Raw genomic sequence first — 21032 nt, forward strand, 5'->3', positions numbered from 1 at the left:
TTCAAAGAAAAATGATCTGGAAACTGTTTTTTAAAATATTAAGAAATACTTGCTTTTAAAGTGAAACATTTAGGTTTCAGGTACTATGAAGCAGTAAGTATACACTACACTGCCTCCTCTTGAATGCAGCTATAAAACCTGGACAGAATGAATGGAGAAGCTCTTAGAGGACCAAAGTCAACAGCAGCAGATGGATAGGGGAAGAATAGAATTCAAATACCATCTTACAAGTGGTAAATTTCTCAGTTTTTTTAGTGTTGCATCCCCCAGAAACAAAATGAGCACTTAGATGCTGCTATAGATAAATGTTTGTGCACTCCCTACCAAATTCATACTTTGAACTCTAGTCCCTCAGTGGGACAGTATTTGGAGAGGGAGTCCTGGGGAGGAGATTAAGTCAAGAGAATGGAGCCCTCAGGAATGGGATTAACATCCATATCAAAGAGACCTCAGGGAGGCTGCTGGGGTGCTGGTAATTCTTTATTTCTTCATGGTGTTTGTGCATATTGTCACCTATAGTGAAAGATCATCAATTCTTAGTAAAAATAATAATAAATGATAAAAGAGACTTCAGGGAGCTCCCTTGTCACCCCTTCCACCATGAGAAGATCAAGTGAAAAAAATGACTATGAAACAAAAAGTGGGTTCTAATCACATACAGTTTGAGCTTCCCTAGTGTCTCAGATGGTAAAGAAACCTCCTGCAATGAGGAAGACCTGGGTTCAATCCCTGGGTTGGGAAGACTCCCTGGAGGAGGGCATTTCAACCCACTCCAGTATTCTTGCCTGTAGAATCCCCATGGACAGAGGTGCCTGGAGGGCTATAGTCCATGGGGTCACAAAGAGTCGGACACAACTGAGCGACTAAGCACAATCAGATACTGACTATGCTGGTGCCTTGATCTTGGACTCCCCAGCTCACAGAAATGGGACAAATAAATTTCTGTTGTTTATTTGTAACCCCATCAATGGTGTTTTTGTTATAGCAGCTCAAATGAACACAGGTGCAAAGAAAGAAAGCTCCAGGAGAAGCCTATTGTTTTAGTTCAAGGAATAATAGGAAAAGGGAAGGTATAACTCAGAGAGTGCGGAAATCTGGTTTCTGCTTTCTTTTATCCATTCCCCTGCCCCAGCTCTCAGCCAAGGCTTAGGTGACAAGTGGTAGCAGCAACTTTGACTAGAAGAGGCAATGATGGCAGCAGCTAAAGCCAAAATTTGAAGAAAGGGGAACATTCCTTTAAGTCTGATGGAACTAAAGTTTCAAAAAAAAGTGGAGTCAAATCCACTGCTTTTTTTCTCTCTCTGTCCTGCTGCTACCTGGTCCCAAAGACAAGTGCAGTTACGGAAGTGCACAGGAGCACATGGTAACTATAGTCACAGCATTCTGGCCACAAGACCAGAAAGAGGTTCCCTACTGGAAGTTACCAAGGAGATCATAAGAGAGAAACTTGGGAATATGACTGCATAAGGTCGTTTATGAAATCTTGGGCTTACATATGCATGTGTCAAATTCAACAAACCACACTTTGAGAACTGAACTAACAGATACAACACCACCCAGATCTAGGTGGTGCATACACAGCACAGATTTGGATACCTCTGCAAAAGTCTGGAAAACTAAAGTGACATTAGAACCACAACCCACAGAAAGCCAGGCAGAACTTGTAGCCTGAGTCCCATCACCTTGAAACCACCAAGTGTGATATTTTGACTAATAAGACATATTAATATATATTTGGTCATCTGAAATGCATATTTAGTCATATATATTTCTCATATATTTCTCTCTCACAGTTCCCCAAACCTTTGGAATTTCCTGAGCAATAAAAGCAATGGGAGAATCTTTTGCCATATTTGGTCTCTCATCCTCAGTTCCTGAAAGAGTCATGAAGGTGAAATAGGTATCTTGTTATTCATAACAAGCCCCTTTTCACCACATCTGAGTTTACGTTAATGAGGTGACTTTTAGGAAACACCTAAAGATGAGCTCTAAGTGCCAGGGGAACCAAACATTAAATAGAAGGCTGGAACTTTTGCTCCACTTCCTGATTTCCGAGGAGGGGAGAAGGGCTGGAGGTTGACTCAATCACCAACAATCAATTATTTTATCAATCATGCCTTGTAATGAAATCACCATAAAACCCCAAAGGAAAGGGGTTCAGACAGCTTCCAGGTTGGGGAACCAGAATGCTTCCATGTGACTCCACGCCAGTCCTCAGACTCTACCAAGACAGAAGATCCTTCATTTAGGACTTTACTCTATGCATCTTTCATCTCATTGTTGATTTATATCCTTTAATATCCTTTGTAATACAACAGTAATGTAGTGTGTAAACAAATTTCTTGAGTTCTGTGAGACACCCAAACAAATTAAACAAACCCAACCATTCACCACAGTGCAGTCTGATCCATTAACACAGCAGAAGTCTCACTGGCATGAGGGTTCAAACAACTTCTGACCAAACACTGCCTGGGTATTAAGCTACTCTGACCCAGGGGCAATGTCTAGGAAGCTATGTTTGAAACTAAAATCACACTCGTCCATAGAAGCCTGAGCAATTGCTTCTGAGAAAGCAAAACCAGTCCCAGAGAGAGTCCCCAAGTGACTAGTCCCTGGCTAAAAGTAGGGCAAAATAATGTAAACTCTCTGAACTCATAACAGCCTCTAAGCCATACACACAAACAAGTGTAAAGGATAAAAACCTAACTGGCTGAGAACAATCATTGACCACTAACTGGATTATGTCTACCCAAGAGCGAGCACTAGGTAAAAGACAAAAACAAGTAGAACCAATCTGAGCTGGAACGTTAGGAGCTGTGCAAAAAAGACTTCACAATATCAATGCAGTCAAATCATGTTGTTTGACCTCAGTTCAGTCACTCAGTCACGTCCGACTCTTTGTGACCCCATAGACGGCAGCACACCAGGCTTCCCTGTCCTTCACCATCTCCCAGAGCTTGCTCAAACTCATTCCACTGAGTTGGTGATGCCAGCCAATGATCTCATCCTCTGTCATCCCCTTCTCCTGCCTTCAATCTTTCCCAGCATCAGGATCTTTTCAAATGAGTCAGTTCTTCACATCAGGTGGCCAAAATATTGGAGCTTCAACTTCAGCATCAGTCCTTTCAATAAACATTCAGGATTAATTTCCTTTAGGATAGACTGGTTGGATCTCCATGCAGTCCAAGGGACTCTCAAGAGTCTTCTCCACACCACAGTTCAAAAGCATCAATTCTTTGGCGCTCAACTTTCTTTTTTTTTTTAATATTCTTTTTTTTATTTTTATTTTTTATTTTTAACTTTACAATATGGTATTGGTTTTTCCTTATGGTCCAACTCTCACATCATACATGACTACTAGAAACACCAGAGCTTTGACTAGATGGACCCTTGATGGCAAAGCAATCTCTCTGCTTTTTAATATGCTCTAGGTTGGTCAGAGCTTTTCTTCCAAGAAGCAAGTGTCTTGTAATTTCATGGCTGCAGTCACCATCTGCAGTGATTTTGGAGCCCAAGAACATAAAGTCTTGTCACTGTTTCCATTGTTTCCTCATCTATTTTCCATGAAGTGATGGGAGTGGATGCCACGATCTTTGCTTTTTGAATACTGAGTTTTAAGCAAGTTTTCTCACTCTCCTCTTTCACTTTTATAAAGAGGTTCTTTAGTTTCTATTTACTTTCTGCCATAAGGCTGGTGTCATCTGCATATCTGAGGTTATTGATATTTCTTGGCAATCTTGATTCCAGCTTGTGCTTCATCCAGTCCAGCGTTTCACATGATGTTGTTTGACCCAGTAAGCAACAAACAAAGCACAACTGGGGTAGGGGGATCTAAATTACAAAACATGCAAATAAATAGTAAAGTGCATCCCATACACAGAAAGAAAGAGCTGGCAATAGAAACTGCCTTTGAAGAGGCACAGACAGTGGACTTAGCAGAAAAAAACTTCAAAGCAGCTATTATAAATATGTTTGAAGTACAAAAGGAAAGCATGCTTAAAGAATTATAGGAAGATGTGAGGATGATGACTCATCAAAGAGACAATACCAATAAAGAGAAATATTCAAATTATTAAAAAGAACCAAATGGAAATTCTTAAGTTGAAAAGTGCAATAACTGAAATGAAAAATTCATTCAAGGGACTCAATTATATATTTGAATTTTCAGAAGAAAGAATCAACAAACTTAGACTAATAGGAATTATTCAATTTGAATTTCAGAAAGAAAAACAAATTAAGAAAACTGAACAAAATCTCAGACAAGTGTGAAACACTATTTAATGATGAACATACACATAACTGGAGTACCAGAAGAAGAAAAAGATGAAGAATATCAAAGAAATAATGGCTTAAAACTTTACAAATTTTATGGAAAACATTAATCTACACATCCAAGAAGCTCAATGAAGTCTAACTGGGATAAATGTAAAGAGATCGATACACACCCAGACACAGCATACTCATAAAGTTCAAAGACAAGGAGAAAATTCTGAAAAGAGCAAAAGAAAAACGACATCACATAAAGCAATCCCAGGAAGATTAACACATAGCATCTCATCAGACACCATGGGAATCAGAAGGCAGTGAAACAACATACTCGAAGTGCTGAAAGTAAAGACTGTCAAACAAGAATATTGCATCCAGCAAAACTACCTTTCACAAATGAAGGCAAACTAAAGATAAACCCGGGTAAACAAAAGCTAAGAGAATATCTTGGTACATAATACACTATAATGAATACCAAAGAAAATTCTTTAGGCTGAAACTAAATGATACTATACAGCACTATGAACTCACACACAGACACACATAGAGAATACCAGTAAGATAATCACTTAGCCATTTATAAAAAGCAGTATAACTGCATATTTCTCCTCCTTTCATCTCTTGACATATTTAAAATGATATTGCAATAAACCATATGTAAATAAGTATATTGTTGACCTATAGGATACAGAAATATATTTGACAAAATAGTACAAAGGAGGTGAATAAGGGCAAAAAAAAAATCTCTGTTGGAATAAGGAAAGGACATCAAATCCAACTCAAGTCTATAACTCAAATCCATAAGAAGAAAACAAAATAGCATAAATAAAATTAATATTAATATTAAAAATTCTATAAATATAGACTATTGTTGTCTGATTGTCTGTTCAGTCACCCAGTTGTGTCTGACTCTTTGGACCCCATGGACTGCAGCATGCCATGCTTCTCTGTCCCTCATCATCTCCCGAAGTTAGCCCAAGTTCATGTCCATTGCATCGGTGATGCCATCCAGCCATCTCATCCTCTTACACCCTTATTCTCCTTCTGCCTTCAATTTTTCTCAGCATGAGGGACTGTTCCACTGAGTCAGCTGTTCACATCAGATGACCAAAATACTGGAGCTTCAGGTTCAGCATCAGTCCTTCCAACAAGTATTCACGGGTGATTTTCCCTTAAAATTGCCTGGTTTGATCTCCTTGCTATCCATGGGACTCTGAGGAGTCTTCTCCAGCACCACAGTCTGAAGGCATCAATTCTTCAGCACTCCACTTCTTTATACAGTCCAGCGCTCACAACCATACGTGACCATTGGGAAGACCATAGACTTGACTATACGGACTGCTTTTCAAGACACTGTTTAAGTTTGTCATAGCCTTCCTGCCAAGAAGCAAATGTCTTCTGATTTCATGGCTACAGTCACCATCCACAGTGATTTTAGAGCCCAAGAAGAGGAAATCTGTCACTACTTCCACCTTTTCCCCTTCTATTTGCCATGAAGTAATGGGGCCAGATGCCATGATTTGGTGCTTCCCTGGCTCAGATGGTAAAGAATTCGCCTGCAGTTCAGAAGACCTAGGTTCAATCCCTGGGTTGAGAATATCTCCTGGAGGAGGGCATGGCAACCCACTCCAGTATTCTTGCCTGGAGAATCCCCATGACAGAGGAGCCTGGAGGGCTACAGTCATGGGTTGCAAAGAGTTAGACACGACTGATTGACTAAGTACACACACAGTCATGATCTTGGTATTTTTAACATTTAGTTTTAAGCCAGCTCTTTCACTCTCCTCCTTCACGCTCATCAAGAGGCTCTTTAGTGCCTCTTCACTTCCTGCCATTAGAGTGGTTCAGTTCAGTTCAGTCACTCAGTCGTGTCCAACTCTTTGTGACCCCATAAACTGCAGCACGCCAGTCCCCCCCATCCATCACCAACTCTCGGAGTTTACTCAAACTCATGTCCATTGAGTCAGTGATGTAATCTAACTTCTAACTATCTCATCCTCTGTCTTCCCCTTCTTATCCTGCCTTCAATCTTTCCCAGCACCAGGGTCTTTTCAAATGAGTCAGTTCTTCGCATCAGGTGGCCAAAGTATTGGAGTTTCAGCTTCAGTATCAGTCCTTCCAATGAATATTCAGGACTGAATATTCACACACATAATACACATAATATGTCTGAATTTGTTCATCATCTGAAATGTGTCATATACACTCAAAGATGAACATAAATTCTACTTTTTCATCTCTTGTCTACTAAGAATTATATCCAGACAAACTGTTTTACCTCAGATCTTCATCAACTGTTTTCCAGTTACAGGGAGCACTGTATGTACATATTTCCCAGCAGTATTAGAAACAAGGATATAGTTTTGCTTGATTTGTATAACCCTCTCAGGGCTATGCAACTAATGAATGGCATTCAAAAAGCAATCTTTGAAATGCATCAGCGGTGCATGTGTGTATGTGTGTTCTTGTGTGCACATGCATGCCTGTGTGTATAAGGTAGAAAGGGCTTGACAAATAGCTCTGTATTTTGGGGAGCTTCTGACACTTACTATACGAATATTGAAGGATTTTTCCCCCAGATGCTCAGATATTTTGCCAAAATGTGCTAAAACAAAATCACTTAGAGACTATGAGCTAACCTAGAGATTAATAAAGCCTCCAACTTCACAGGCTTCCACAAATAATGATATGAAAACAACAGATAATTTTTAAGTGATCAAATATTTCAAGACTTCACTCTGTTTGTTTCTATGACATATTTATCCCATATGAAAGATTGGCTAAAGGAGTTGTAATGGCCTTCTGGGACAGGAAGAATAAGGTTTCTGTAGAAAATGTTAAATTAGTTTTGATGGTGATGCAAAGTTAAGGAAGGGTTGTTAAGGGCTGGCTTGCTGCCACAGGGTGGGGTTTTGTTTTGGTATCCTTTTAGGGCCTGCAGGTGTTTGGCACCAGTTAAAATCAGGGCCAGCTGTGATATTTCAGTTCTGATATTCCCTCCCAATAGTTCTCAGAAGTGATGCTTTAGGGTGATGTCTTACACCTGATGTCTTCAACTTGTGTGGTACAAATATGAAGACTCTTTTAAATAACACCAGTTTTGCGACACCCTTTGCCCTTTCTTTCCCACTCACAGGTCATGGCATCAAAGAGAAATAAAAATATTCATCAGAGGTTCAATTATTCATATATATATATATATTTTTTTAATTGAGCAGTTCATTCAAAAATGGTCATACACTAGAACCACCAAATATACGGTCTTGAGCAAAATAGAAAAAGCAGGGTAACAAATTCTCTTTTGATTCTCATAGTAGATAATAATGCTTTTAAATCCTCTCAGTGGTGAGATCCATACCTATTTTTGCAGGAATTTGAATAGTTTCTATTAAAAGCTACATTTTCTTTTAAGTTTATTTGGGTTGGAAAACCTCAAACCACAATGTATTTCATGCACATGTTCCCAAGGGTATGTTAAATAGGACCATACTGAGGTCATCTAGTAAGATTTTTAAGCTTTTTAAGAATTCTTTTAATGTACTGCACAATCTTGGCCTGAGTAAAAAGGTATTTTAAGAAAGCACTTGGAAACCTGACTATTAAAATCTATATGCAGATAATCTATATTATACTTCTATAATGCACAGAGTTTTCCTCAGATAATGTATCTCTGAGGGAGAAAAAAACAATAAAACTCCCACTAAAAGGGTTTTGGATCAAAACTTCTCAGAGCTATCAGTAAATGCAGACCAAAACCCCCTGTAGTATTCTTGATTGACTTAACAGTGGATGCCTGCAGGATCATTTTAACTATGCAAAGGACTGCAGCATATAATCAGAGGATAAAAGGTAGACAACCTTGCATCTATCCAAGGAAAAAATCATTTGTAGTTTCAATTGAGTCAAATGGCAAGTTTTCTTAGAGCATGAGACTATGAAGACATTATTTTGGTTAGGAATAATTTCAACCATTAAGTAAACTTGTCTACCATGTTCAAACCAGAGATGAAATATAAATGGTCCACTTGATAAGTAGGTTCACAAAAAATTCTCTCCTGCTCTTTGATGCTTCTATTTTTTTTTTTTTTTTTTTTTTTTGGTTAGACATACCCCTTTTCACTTCATCAAAGTTTCACTTCCTGCGCCATGTTCCAGGCCTTGTACTTCACCCAAATCAATTTTCAGTTGTACTAGCAGCTGTGCTGGCCAGGCGCACATGGAGAGCTGGGCCCCCGGCGCCAGTGGCGCGGTCCCACATCCGAACAGGAGTGGCCAGTTCCATATACTGGGGGCCAAGAAACTCCACAGCTCATCAGGGGAAAAACAAGGGAGGACACCTTGAACGGAAATCATACTTTTATAGAAAATGGAAAACAAAAAGATTTTCAGTAATCAGAAAAATGATGGGCTGAGAACTTCTTGGCACAAAGTTTGCGGATGCATTTCCTTAAAAGGATATTAGTTAGAGCTTGATGTCAAGCTGATGATCCCCATCCTCACCGCTATACTGGATTTGCCTTTATCCACTACATGATGATAAGTAAAAGATATCTTTTAGTAAAATATAACTGTGAAGGGCACCATAACCAGAGCTATTACTTTTTACTGAACATTTACCATTTAACAATCCCTACTATGTGACTTTGATAAACATTATCCCATTTAACTTTACAGTATCGAGAAAAGGTTCTATTTCATTACTTAAGCATTGAGGAAACTGAAGCCTAGAAATCTTATAAAACTTCTCAACACTTCTGATTCCATGGTCTTAGCTATTGTATTATGCTTAGTCCCTGGAGTTTCAAAGGCTTCTCAGCCAGCTCCACATATAAGAGTCAGTCAGTCCCACACAGGGGGGATAGTAGCCACTTGATTATTTGGAAACCTATACTTTACAAAGTTAACCAACTCATTCATCCCCTGATTCATGCATCAGTGAAATTTTACTGGGTATTTGCTGCTTAAGTCAACTTATAATTTATTTTTCAGAAAGTAAAAGAATTACTAAATTCATGCTAAATCCCTAGCATCTGGTACATAGTAAATGTTGAATACAATAAAAAGGTTTGTTAAATGAACTTTCAGAATATTTCCTTTTTAGATATTCTCTTAAGGTATGTTTTCTTTAATAATTTATTTTATCAAAATTTTTAAATTTTATTTATTTATTTTAATTGAAGACTAATTACTTTACAATATTGTAGTGGTTTTTGCCATACATTGATATGAATCAGCCATGGGTGTACGTGTGTTCCCCATCCTGAACGCCTCCCTCCCACCTTCCTCCCCATCCCATCCCTCAGGATCATCCCAGTGCACTATCCCTGAGCACCCTGTCTCATGCATTGAACCTGGACTGGCGATCCATTTCACATATGGTAATACACATGTTTCAATGCTATTCTCTCAAATCACCCCACCCTCACCTTCTTCCACAGAGTCCAAAAGTCTGTTCTTTATATCTGTGTTTCTTTTGCTGTCTCCCATATTGGGTCATCATTACCATCTTTCTAAATTCCATATATATGCATTAATATACTGTCTTGGTATTTTTCTTTCTGACTTACTTCACTCTGTACAATAGGCTCCAGTTTCCTCCACCTCATTAGAACTGATTCAAATGCATTCTTTTTAATAGCTGAGTAATAGTCCATTGTGTATATGTACCACAGCTTTCTTATCCATTTGTCTGCTGATGGACATCTAAGTTGCTTCCACATCCTGGCTATTGTAAACAGTGCTGCGATGAACATTGGGGTACACGTGTCTCTTTCCCTTCTGGTTTCCTCGGTGTGTATGCCCAGCAGTGGGATTGCTGGGTCATATGGCAGTTCTATTTCCAGTTTTTTAAGGAATCTCCACACTGTTCTCCATAGTGGATATTCTAGTTTGCATTCCTACCATCAGTCACTCATTATCAGAGAAATGCAAATCAAAACCACAATGAGGTACCATCTCACGCCAGTCAGAATGGCTGCTATCCAAAAGTCTACAAACAATAAATGCTGGAAAGGGTACGGACAAAACTTACACTGTTGGTGGGGATGCAAACTAGTACAGCCACTATGGAGAACAGTATGGAGATTCCTTAAAAAACTGGATATACAAAAATTTTTTAACTCCCTGTTTTTTTCATCTTCTACAGTCATATCAAAATACCTAATGATAGAGAATCCTTCTAAAATAGCCGAACACTTCCAGGCATGGGAAAAGAGATACCTTTTTTTCTTGTGCCAAACAGTCCTACATACAATTGTCATAGTAATCTTCGCTCATATTTAAAATGCATTAATACTACACTGTTCTCTAGTCTTTCTAAAACTCCAGATACTTTTATACACAGATTTTGGTATTTAAATTCCAAAGAAGAATGAAATTATGTATAAAAGAAACCAACTCTATTCTTGCAACTAGAGTATGACTGTCAATAACCATAGCTGTATGATTAAGAACTTTTCATGCTAGAACTGTAACAATTAGAATTTGGTTTTGGTGGATAAGAAGGTATTTTTCAGAGACTTTTGAGGGAGCAGAAAAAATTGGTATCCTGACTTAGGATATATTATATTCTCTATTTGAAATTTTGTTTCAGTGCTAAAAATAAGCCACAGACCAATACTACAAACTTCCTGTAGGTCCAAAGGAGTTCCGATCCAAAAATGAAAGGGAAAATTGAGAATGAAAATCCTATTTACCCAAAGTTCAATTTGAGCCAGCCACAAAGTGAACAGTTTTAAGTGTGGGACCTTAGATCCTTGTTTATCAAAGCCTAAAAAATAAGTAGTCCTTGAAAATATCTAATAATTTTTAAAATAACATTCCTGCTTTGGAGCCTTTATTCCTAATGAAACACAGGGGGAGCCAACAGAAATGCTGATAGAAGAACTCTCAGGAATCATCTCTACAAAAATGTACCCTTAAATTGAGTTACACAGGAAGCCCTACACACCTCAGTTCTACTTGAAAGCAGGGGAATAATGGTAAAACCCACCCATTCCTCTACAACAGCTTAAAGCCAAAGCTTGGCCTCATTCAAACTTATGAAGTGAGATAACTGCCCCTCTGGTCTGTTATATTCAGGGTATACACACTGCTACCTCATCACAAGGAATCACCGGCATCCACCACCAATGTAGTGTAGTGGGGACCCCTTAACAAAGACTCAGTCCATATCAAGAGGACTCCCTTTCCTCCAATTTTTATTGACCATTCTTTCACTAGGAAAAAAGCCTTTCCATAATCACCATCTTGGCCAAAAAAATAGCACAGCAGAATTCCTGCATTAATCACCTTTGTTTTTTTTCTTCCAGTAAATACTGAAATCATTGATTTGAATACATTTCAATTTTCCTTTAAACAGATATTTGTGTAAGACAAAGGTACCAAAGTTAGTTAGGTCAGTTTTCTCCCTTAAAAGGTGTATTCCATTTTCAGCAACTTATTTCAAAGAAAAATCTACCATTATAAGAATGAAAAAAATGAAGAGAAATACTATAATTTTGAAATGTTGCAAGCTGACAAGATACATGAATAATCACAGTGAAAGTTTCACAGAAAAAGGGAGCTCCTCTACATTATGGGATTAATATGTGAATTTGAGCAATGGTAAATTGCTTTCAGTGAGGCTGATTAAATAACATCAAAACTTATTATTCTGACCTTATCTCAAAATAATCATTTGAACAGTGTTATAGAAGAAATATTTTTTCAGATGATCCCAATTTCTGAAACTCAAGGAGTCTGTAAACAATGTACAGCATGAATCTCTATTCAATTTTATTTCTTCTTCATGAATATTGCACATTATTCAAAGCATATAGATGTCTCTAATCAGCAAAATTAATGATGACTTCTCTGTCCATTTTAAAATAGCCATATGGTGAGAGGGGGACTGTGACTGAAAATTACACATTTCTTACTCTTACTTCTTCCTGCAGAGAATGATCTCTGAGTGCCTGATCCCAACTCTCAATTGTTTTTATTCCATTTTTCAGGAAAAAAAACAAATGCTCTGACCTTGAAAATGTCATGTAGTGACTGCTGGAGAAATATGTTAGATCTAATTGGTATAAACGTATAATTGTAGACAGCCAGTTCCAAATTCTGATTATTTTTTATTTCAGATGCATAATTTAACCTAGAATAAAAAATCATATGATATGACTTTTCAAGACCAATGGCTAATGTACATTTATATGAATCAGTCTGGATACAAAAAAGAGGTAAATTCTTGTGTTTTTAACCAAAACATACTAAAAATTTCAAAAAACAAACCTGGGGTTCTGCAAACACATTCTTCATGTTGTTAATCGGGCCATACGGGACTCCACTTCCTTCAAAGAGCTGTAACCACTTGCTGGTCATTTCTTCTTTAAACCTAGGAACAGATTAAAAAACAGATGCACCTTTATACTTAAAGAACACAACGTTTTTTCTCATATAGCCCTCTTTGAAAGCAACTGATAATGACAAAAATATGTTTCTTTAACTTTCCTTGTGCCTAGTTTTGACAGAATGTTGCCAACATGAAACAATTTGAGTTGCCCTGCAAGCAATAAGAATAGTCACTCAAGTCCCCTTGTTTAAAAACCCACCATAGAGTTGAAATTCCTCCTATTTCTTCCCCTATGAACTTTTTGACAGAGAGTCCCTCAGAGAAGAAAGATTAGGTATAAAATGAGCTTTTGTATTAACTGAGCTTCAAATGTGGTATTGAGCACTTGATGAATTTAATAATGATAATATAATATTACTGCAGTTTTGAGCATAATGTCATTTACAAAGTGGTTTTTTAGATCTCAGGAATAGTATATGAAGTTAAGATAGACACAGATATGCTAAATTATTCCTCAAAACAAAAAATAAACCAGTGAATCTATTTTTAAAGAAAGCTATATGTTTTATCTACATTATATGTAAGGCACATCAGAATTAATAGGCACAACCACTGGCCTAAAAAAAAAAAATACCTTAACTATTTAGTTACTTGCACTGTGGCTTACTGATCAGAGCAAATGGAGACATGCAAAGACTAGTATCTAAATTCATCCAAGCCCTTTACCTCTGTTTGTTTCTACTATAACTTAGAATTAGACTTCTCAGACACAAAAACTTACCTGATGTCCTTTTTCCTCTAATAGGTCTTAAGGGAAGGGGACCTACTTCATTAATGAAATATATCATCTTTTGGTTTTCTGTTAAGACAGTGAATACAGGAAAAAAACTTGGATCCTCAAAGACAATGCAACACTCATAGTTCATAATATATGAAGAATTTTAGAACTGTTAGCTGTTAAAATAGTAAACTTTTTTTAGTTAAGTAATAATATAGGTTAAAAGGGATTTTTTTAAAGAGTTAGCTGTAGTGAATTATTAGCAGCACATATTGAAGTATTAAAGTATTAATGCTTCATCAATATGGAAGAACTACTGGAAATGTAGAAATATTTAATATTCATGGGCTTCTATTCAACTCTTTTAGACATAGCTAATCTCAGAGCAGTAGATTCTATGGGAATTTGTCAAAGAAATTGATTTCTTCCATTATTTAAAAAAAGGATAAATACAGTATCAATATTTTAACCATACTTCTTTTATTGCCATCTAACAGATAAAAAGAAAAAGACTGAATTAATGTAGTCTCTGAAAGACAAAATATGAACAATTGTGTTCAATCATAAATTTTCATATAGGATCTAATAAAATTTTTTAATGAAGGTAGGATTACATTTCACTAGGAATGTAATTAATCCTATCTATACATCCACTTGTTTTACAACCATCTAAGGAGTGCCTACTATACGCCAGGCATTGATTGTTGTTGTTGTTGTTGTTTTAGTCACTAAATCTGACTCTTTGTTGGACTTTTGTGACCCCGTGGACTGTAGCCCACCAGGCTCCTCTGTCCATGGGTTTTCCCAGGCAAGAATACTGGAGTGGGCTGCCATTTTCTTCTCCAGGGGATCTTCTGACCTAGGTATCAAACCTGCACTTGTCTCCTGCACTTGCAGGCAGATTCTTACCACTGAGACACCTGGAAAGCCCAGGCATTGATTACTGCCTCCAAAAATATTGCCTTCCTTTTCTTCTCCATTATGATAAAGACGTTTCACTACACACATTAATTATGGCCCAATAATGTTAACTATCCCTATTTAATACATAATAAAATTTCTCACTTCTAAGTACTGAAAGATATCCTGTCATGGGAACACCACAACGCAAGATTAAATGTCTTGAATTAGTGGATTCTTCACATCCATGTTTTCTGCTCAATGACTGTTAAAGTCATCTCCTGGCCAAGGTTTCCTAAGATATATAGATAGATAGATTTCACCAAAATGATATATGTTGAAAGAATAGAAGTGGTACTTTGAACCTGGAACCTTTCCAATCAGGGTATCAATTATTTAAGTGTTAATAAACAGAGTGTTATAATGGTTAGTATGGTACATTTTCAAGACAAATGAATTTATCACCACTGAACTCACCCAAGTGGCCTGAAAGATACACGCAGAAAAAGCATGTCAATATCTAAACAAACCCGTAGCTGCAGACTTGCCAACAAAAACTCAGGGGAATATTTGAAGTTTCAGTATTTATATAAGCTTTTCACCACTGAGCAAAAGAGAGGGATTTATTTCACGTTATGGAAAACATCGGATGCACTCTGGATGTGAGGCTGGAGAGAAATGCAGCGTCTGGAGCTGAAGTGTGACCACTGTTTGTGCATTTGCGTGGGTGTGGGCGTGGACGTGTTCACAAAAGCCTTAAACTCAATCAGAGACCAAACATCACTGCATTCCACTACTCCCAGAGGACATACCCATCATTTTCTTCTGAAAATCTATCTCTTGATCTAAATCTGATGTAGAATCCTTTCCTTTATCTATGCAAAAAAAAAAAAAAAAAAAAAAACCTGTAAACATGTTTTTATGAACCACAAAAATTTTGCTTAAAAAAAAATGGAAAGAGCTGATTTAAATCACTCAGGACAACACAATCCTGAGCTAAGACAAGAAGGGTGTCCTTGGATCTGGACCCGAAGCTAGGGGCCTCCTCTGGGAAGTTATCTGGAGACTCATAAAACAATTCAGACTTAATTGTGAACTTAATAAACCAACCCATATATTTAATTCTACATTTCTGTTGAATTCACTTGATGCCAAATGGTTACTGTTAATCAGATTACACCATTTAGGAAGACGAGTTTAAATTTCTTAACATCAAAATTTAACCTATAAAACAAACCCGAATTCTTCTCTTTAGAGACTGGACTAAAGTTGCAGCCAAATTCAAGACCACAGAGCAACTAGTAAGAGATCCATGCCACGAAGGTAAGATTTGGAAATAATCAGTAAATTATTATTAATAATTGTTATAGCAAATGGTGATTATTTCATTAATTAATATTTAATTATTACTCATTAAGGAAATTATTAAAAAATGCTGGTCATTAATTGTTTGATCTATATCTTATCGATTTTATCCTCACAAGCACATTATAAGGTAAGTATTATTCTCCTTTGATCAAAAGGAAACTCAGATTCATAAAAATTAACCTGTTCAAATTCATATAGCTTCCCCCCCCCAATGTTTTAGAGATATAACTAACAAATAAAAATCACATATATTTGATTTGTATAATAGTTTGTATAATAGGATTTTTTAAGGAGAACAATGTGATGATTTTAAAATACGTATACATTACAAAATGATTACCAAAATCAAGTCAATCAATGGATCCATCACCTCACAGTTATCATTTCAGTGTATGTGGTTAGAACACTTATTTGTTTTGAGTATTTGATATAGTATTATTACCTATAATAACCATATTGTATATTAGAGCTCAGAATTTTTCATCTTTTAGCTGACAGTTTATTCCCTTTGACCAGTATCTCCTCATTTCCCCCACACCATATCCCCTGGCAACCAGCATTCTACACTCCGGTTCTATGGGTTCAACTTTTTTTAGATTCCACACATAAATGAGTGAGATCACACAGTATCTGTATTCCTGTGTCTGGCTTATTTCACTTAGCACTAAGATGCTTCTTCACTTTCATCCAATATACCTCAAGGCAAATCTCTTTACATGAATACTCATTCATTCCTATGCTTTTCACATGTTTGTTGTGTGCCAGTCATGGGGATTACAACAATAAAATAGAAAGTCATTGTATCCAGAGACCACATTGTCTAATGGAGAACACAGTTATGAAAATTTATGAATTACAGTGCAGGATGCTGAGACAAAAATATGAATGAATAACTTCCAGCTGAAGCACCAAAGAGGGAGACCTGCACAGGGCCTGGGTGAGTCACAAAGGGTTCAAAAATGAGGTGACACTTGAGCCAGGTGTTGAAGGATGAGTTAGAATTTTCCATGTGAAAGATGGGAATAAGAATCTTCAGGCAGAAAGATCAAGGTGTACAAAGACCCAGTCTGGAAAGAATCTGAAATCTCCTGTGTCTTGAGTAGCAGAAGATGAAATGGAAAAGGGAGGTTAGAACCAAAGTATGAGGCACCTCAGGAGCTCTGCTAAGGATATTGCATTTACACTGGCAAAGAGGAACCCAGAGAGGTCTTTCATTAGGGGACTGACAAAATCAACATTGATACTGAGAACAGAAGGAGACGGATGAGTTTAGAGAAAAAGAAACTTGACAGGAGGCCCCATGCTGTCTACCCCTGATGCTTCTTAAATCTACCTCATCAGTATCCTCCATATTATTGTCAACCAGAAGCAAGTTTTCAATTGGAAAAATAAGTTTTCCAGACATTCTTACACCTTTTTGTTACTATGCTATTTATCTGCTTTGCTTTCAATCTATCATTACTGCTTGAGCCTCTGAAGTCTGACTTGGTCATCAACACCTTTTGTTACCCAGTCTCCAAGGGTCGACAGTGACCACTTGACAGACCCAATATTCTTCCCACAGTCCTCATCCTGCTTGCTTTCTGTGCAGTATCTGATGCTGTGGATCTATCCTGTATTTAACTCCTATGATACAATACCTTTTTGGATTATTAATAGCTCTTTGGCCATTTCTGTTTCTTTTATTAATTCTTTCACTTTTTCCTTCTAGTCCCAATAGTCTTCCATTTTCTTTTATGCACTTAAGGAATCTTGTTATTGCTATGCAGATGATATCTAAATTCATATTTCTAGTCCTGATCTTGCTTCAGTTCTCCTTTTCTGGTTACCACAGAATATTTCCACTCAGCTGCAGTATTACCCCTATAAACATGACTTGCCCATGGATGATTCAACCTCCATTTTCCCCATAAACCTAATATTCCACTTTGCCTGAACTCAAACCCTTGGCTAAATCTGAACTTTGTCTTTTCATCATTTCTTATAATTTATATATAGTTGTACTGAAGAATCAACTTTTCAAAATTTAACCTTTTTCCTCTATTCCCACTATTACTATCACTATCCAGGCCTTTGATTCATAACACACGGTCTATGGCAATAATTGATTAAAAACTTACTGCCTCCAGGGACTTCCCTGGTGGTTTAGTAGTTAAGAATCTGCCTTCCAGTGCAGGGGACACAGGTTCAATTCTTGGTCGGGGAACTAAGATCTTACATGCTGCAGGGCTACTGAGCCTATGCACCACAACTAAAGAGTCCGTGCACCACAACTAGAGAAACCCAAGCACTGCAATGAGAAGCCTGGGCATTGCAACTGGAGAGAAGATCCCATGTGCCACAGTGAAAAGCTCATGTACCTCAAGGAAAAGGCAATACAGCCAATTAATTAATTAATTAAACAATAAAACTTACTGCCTCCAATTTCTTCCTTTCCATAAATCACAAATTTTAGATGTCTCAAATCCATCCAACTGCTTTCTTCCCCAAGATCATTACCTCCTTGCATACTAGAAAACCAGACTGCTTCTTGGCTGTTATAGCTCCATCACTTAAAATATAGTTGGCACTCAACATTTGCTGAATGAATGAATATATGACTCTTTGGGAATAATAAGAGTTTGTTTATTTGCCTGGTGCACAGCAAGAGAAAGGGCTTCTTCCGAAAGCACCCAGGTCAGGAGACAGGGGAAAAGTCTCAGATCTGTCTCCCTGAAGGCCAAGGGGTTGGGGATATTTAAGGGATAAAAACTGAGGCATGGGGAGCAGCATTCTGCTGCTGCTAAGTCACTTCAGTCGTGTCTGACTCTGTGTGACCCCCAGAGACGGCAGCCCACCAGGCTCCCCCATCCCTGGCATTCTCCAGGCAAGAACACTGGAGTGGGTTGCCATTGCCTTCTCCAATGAATGAAAGTGAAAAGTGAAAGTGAAGTCGCTCAGTCATGTCCGACTCTTAGCGACCCCATGGACTGCAGCCCACCAGGCTCCTCCGTCCATGGGATTTTCCAGGCAAGTGTACTGCAGTGGGTTGCCATTGCCTTCTCCAGGGAGCAGGATGGAGAAATGTAATTGCAGATACGAAAAAAAGGAAGGTGGTTGTTGTTCTGAGCAGATGCAACCAAGCCACAGGCTTCTTTGTCAGAGACGTGCTCAGAGAATAGCAGCACTAGCCTGCTATGAGGGTGGAGATTCTGGCCGTCAGACATCAAAAGGTCACAGAGCCGATATCTGCACATGTCCAGAGAGAGGATCAGAGGTCTTAACTCATCTCAGTGATCTCAAGCTGGAAGTGGTCACAGCTGACTCCAAGTTCCTAAAAAACAACTCGGGCAAACATCTTATTGCTCCGGTTATGTGACTCTTGGAGGACATGGAAACTTTTATAAAAAACAATCAAAGCAAGGCTAACCAGTAAGGGCAGGTCACAATTCACCATCTATCTAGGGTTAACTGACAACTACCCAAGGTTTCACCTCAGTCACATTAGCTTGTAATGTTTCAATTTAGGGACTTTCTATGTTATCCAGAGAACCACAAGATTCAAATGTAAGATACGAACATATTAGAAAATGGCTTTATGTTACAAAAGCATTCTTTAATTCACACAATGATTTCTTCATATAATTGGAAATATGAATCAACTTACTAAAAAGTTTTGTATCTTTATGCATAAGTAGAAATGTATACCTGTCTTTTTGCTATACTATCTCTATGGTAGAATCATGGACTTACCAACTACAGACTTCTGAAAATAAATTTAGATGTTTATACATCTGAAACCTAAAATCCATTAATCTTTTAAATTTTCACATATTAGTTCCATCCCCTTACACACACACACACACACACACAAAATTGGTGGATTTCCCTATTAGACCATGAAGGTGGCTCTCCAGAATAGTGGAAATCTCTCTTAGCACACCACCTTCTTGATACACAGACGGCTAGACCCAGAAAACTGTGCTTTTAAATTCAAAATAGTTTGGGAGAAAACCTAAAAAGCTAAATAAATATCTTGCAGAGATAACAAAAACATCGGAGAATTACAAAATGTGTTATTTTGTAAGCCGGTGAAAACTGAATACAAAACTTTACAAAGAGCTTCCCCGGTGGCGCTGCTGGTAAAGAACCCACCTGCCAATACAATAGGCATAAGAGACAAGGGTTTGGATCCCTGGGTCGGGAAGATTGCCTGGAGGAGGACATGGCAACCCACTCTAGTATTCTTATCTGGTGCATGTGCCTGGTGCCATGTGCAGAGGAGCCTGGAGGACCATAGCATCACAGAGAATCAAACACGACAAGAGACCCAGCACGCATGCACCAAACATCCATATAACATAAAAGTTTTTGAATGAGTTTATCTGAATATCATAGCAAAGCTTTCCAAAGATGTTTTTAAATTATGGTTGTTTCTGAAGTATTCTTCTCCAAGTACTATTTTCCTCAATGTCTTTTTTTGGGGGGAAGGAGGTGCCACACCGTGTGGCATACAGGATCTTAGTTCCCAACCAGGAATCAAACTCAGGCTCCCTGCAGTGGAAACACAGAGTCCTAACTACTGGACCACCAAGGAATACCCCCCAACATCACCAGAGATTTTTAAAAGGAAATTTAGGAGTATTATCCACTAGAGTTAGTTTTTAAATTATTAAATTTAGTTTTTATATTTTACTGTTGTGAAATATTTCAAATATGCCCAAAAGTACAGGAGTAGAAAAGTATAGAAAATAAAATAACATAAATATTTATATGCCCTTACCCACTCACATTTTTAATAACATCTTAGCATATTTGCTTCATATTTTTAAGAAACAAAATCTTACAAACACAAAGCCCCTTTTGTACCTCTCCTTGACTTTATTCCCCTTTTTATTCACATCAAAAGTAACCATTATCCTAGATTTTGTGCATCTCTCTGCTCATGTTACTGCACTCATATTATATATGTGTGTGTCTATTTGAACAAATCCACCACAGGCATTATAAACTATCATGTTGTGTATTTTTAACCTGTATACTGCAATTTGATTGAACATTTTAATTTCAAGATCTATACATGTGTGTGCATATAGACTTGGCTCATTCATTTTACCCACTGGGCACATGCCTGTATGAATATTCCACAATTTATCTTTTCTCATATTAATGATCCATTGTATCCAATTTATTACTGTTGTACACAATGCTTCAATAGAACCTTACACATTTCTCTGTTCTTATGGGATGGATTACCTACAATATATACACAGAGATAGAACTGCTGAGTCATAAAATATGCACAAGAAATGCTGAGTCATAAAGTAGGCACATTGTCAGCTGCCTTAGATTTTGCCAAATTGCTCTTCAATGTGGTTGATGTCAATTTCTGCTTCTACCATATTC

At 37.6% G+C, this 21032-nt stretch overlaps 1 protein-coding gene across 4 annotated transcripts in view; it reads right to left on the reverse strand.

The window, feature by feature from the left end:
• SUGCT (succinyl-CoA:glutarate-CoA transferase) overlaps nt 1-21032 on the reverse strand; it is a 768109-nt gene that overhangs the window by 420301 nt on the left and 326776 nt on the right. For all 4 annotated transcript variants that reach the window (XM_055590750.1, XM_055590749.1, XM_055590751.1 and 1 more), the window contains exon 12: nt 12541-12643. In XM_055590750.1, coding sequence (XP_055446725.1) covers nt 12541-12643 — 103 coding nt within the window. The remainder of the gene's footprint in view (nt 1-12540; nt 12644-21032) is intronic.

This window comes from Bubalus kerabau, chromosome 8, assembly GCF_029407905.1.
Source record: "Bubalus kerabau isolate K-KA32 ecotype Philippines breed swamp buffalo chromosome 8, PCC_UOA_SB_1v2, whole genome shotgun sequence".
NCBI classification, from domain to species: Eukaryota; Metazoa; Chordata; class Mammalia; order Artiodactyla; family Bovidae; genus Bubalus; species Bubalus kerabau.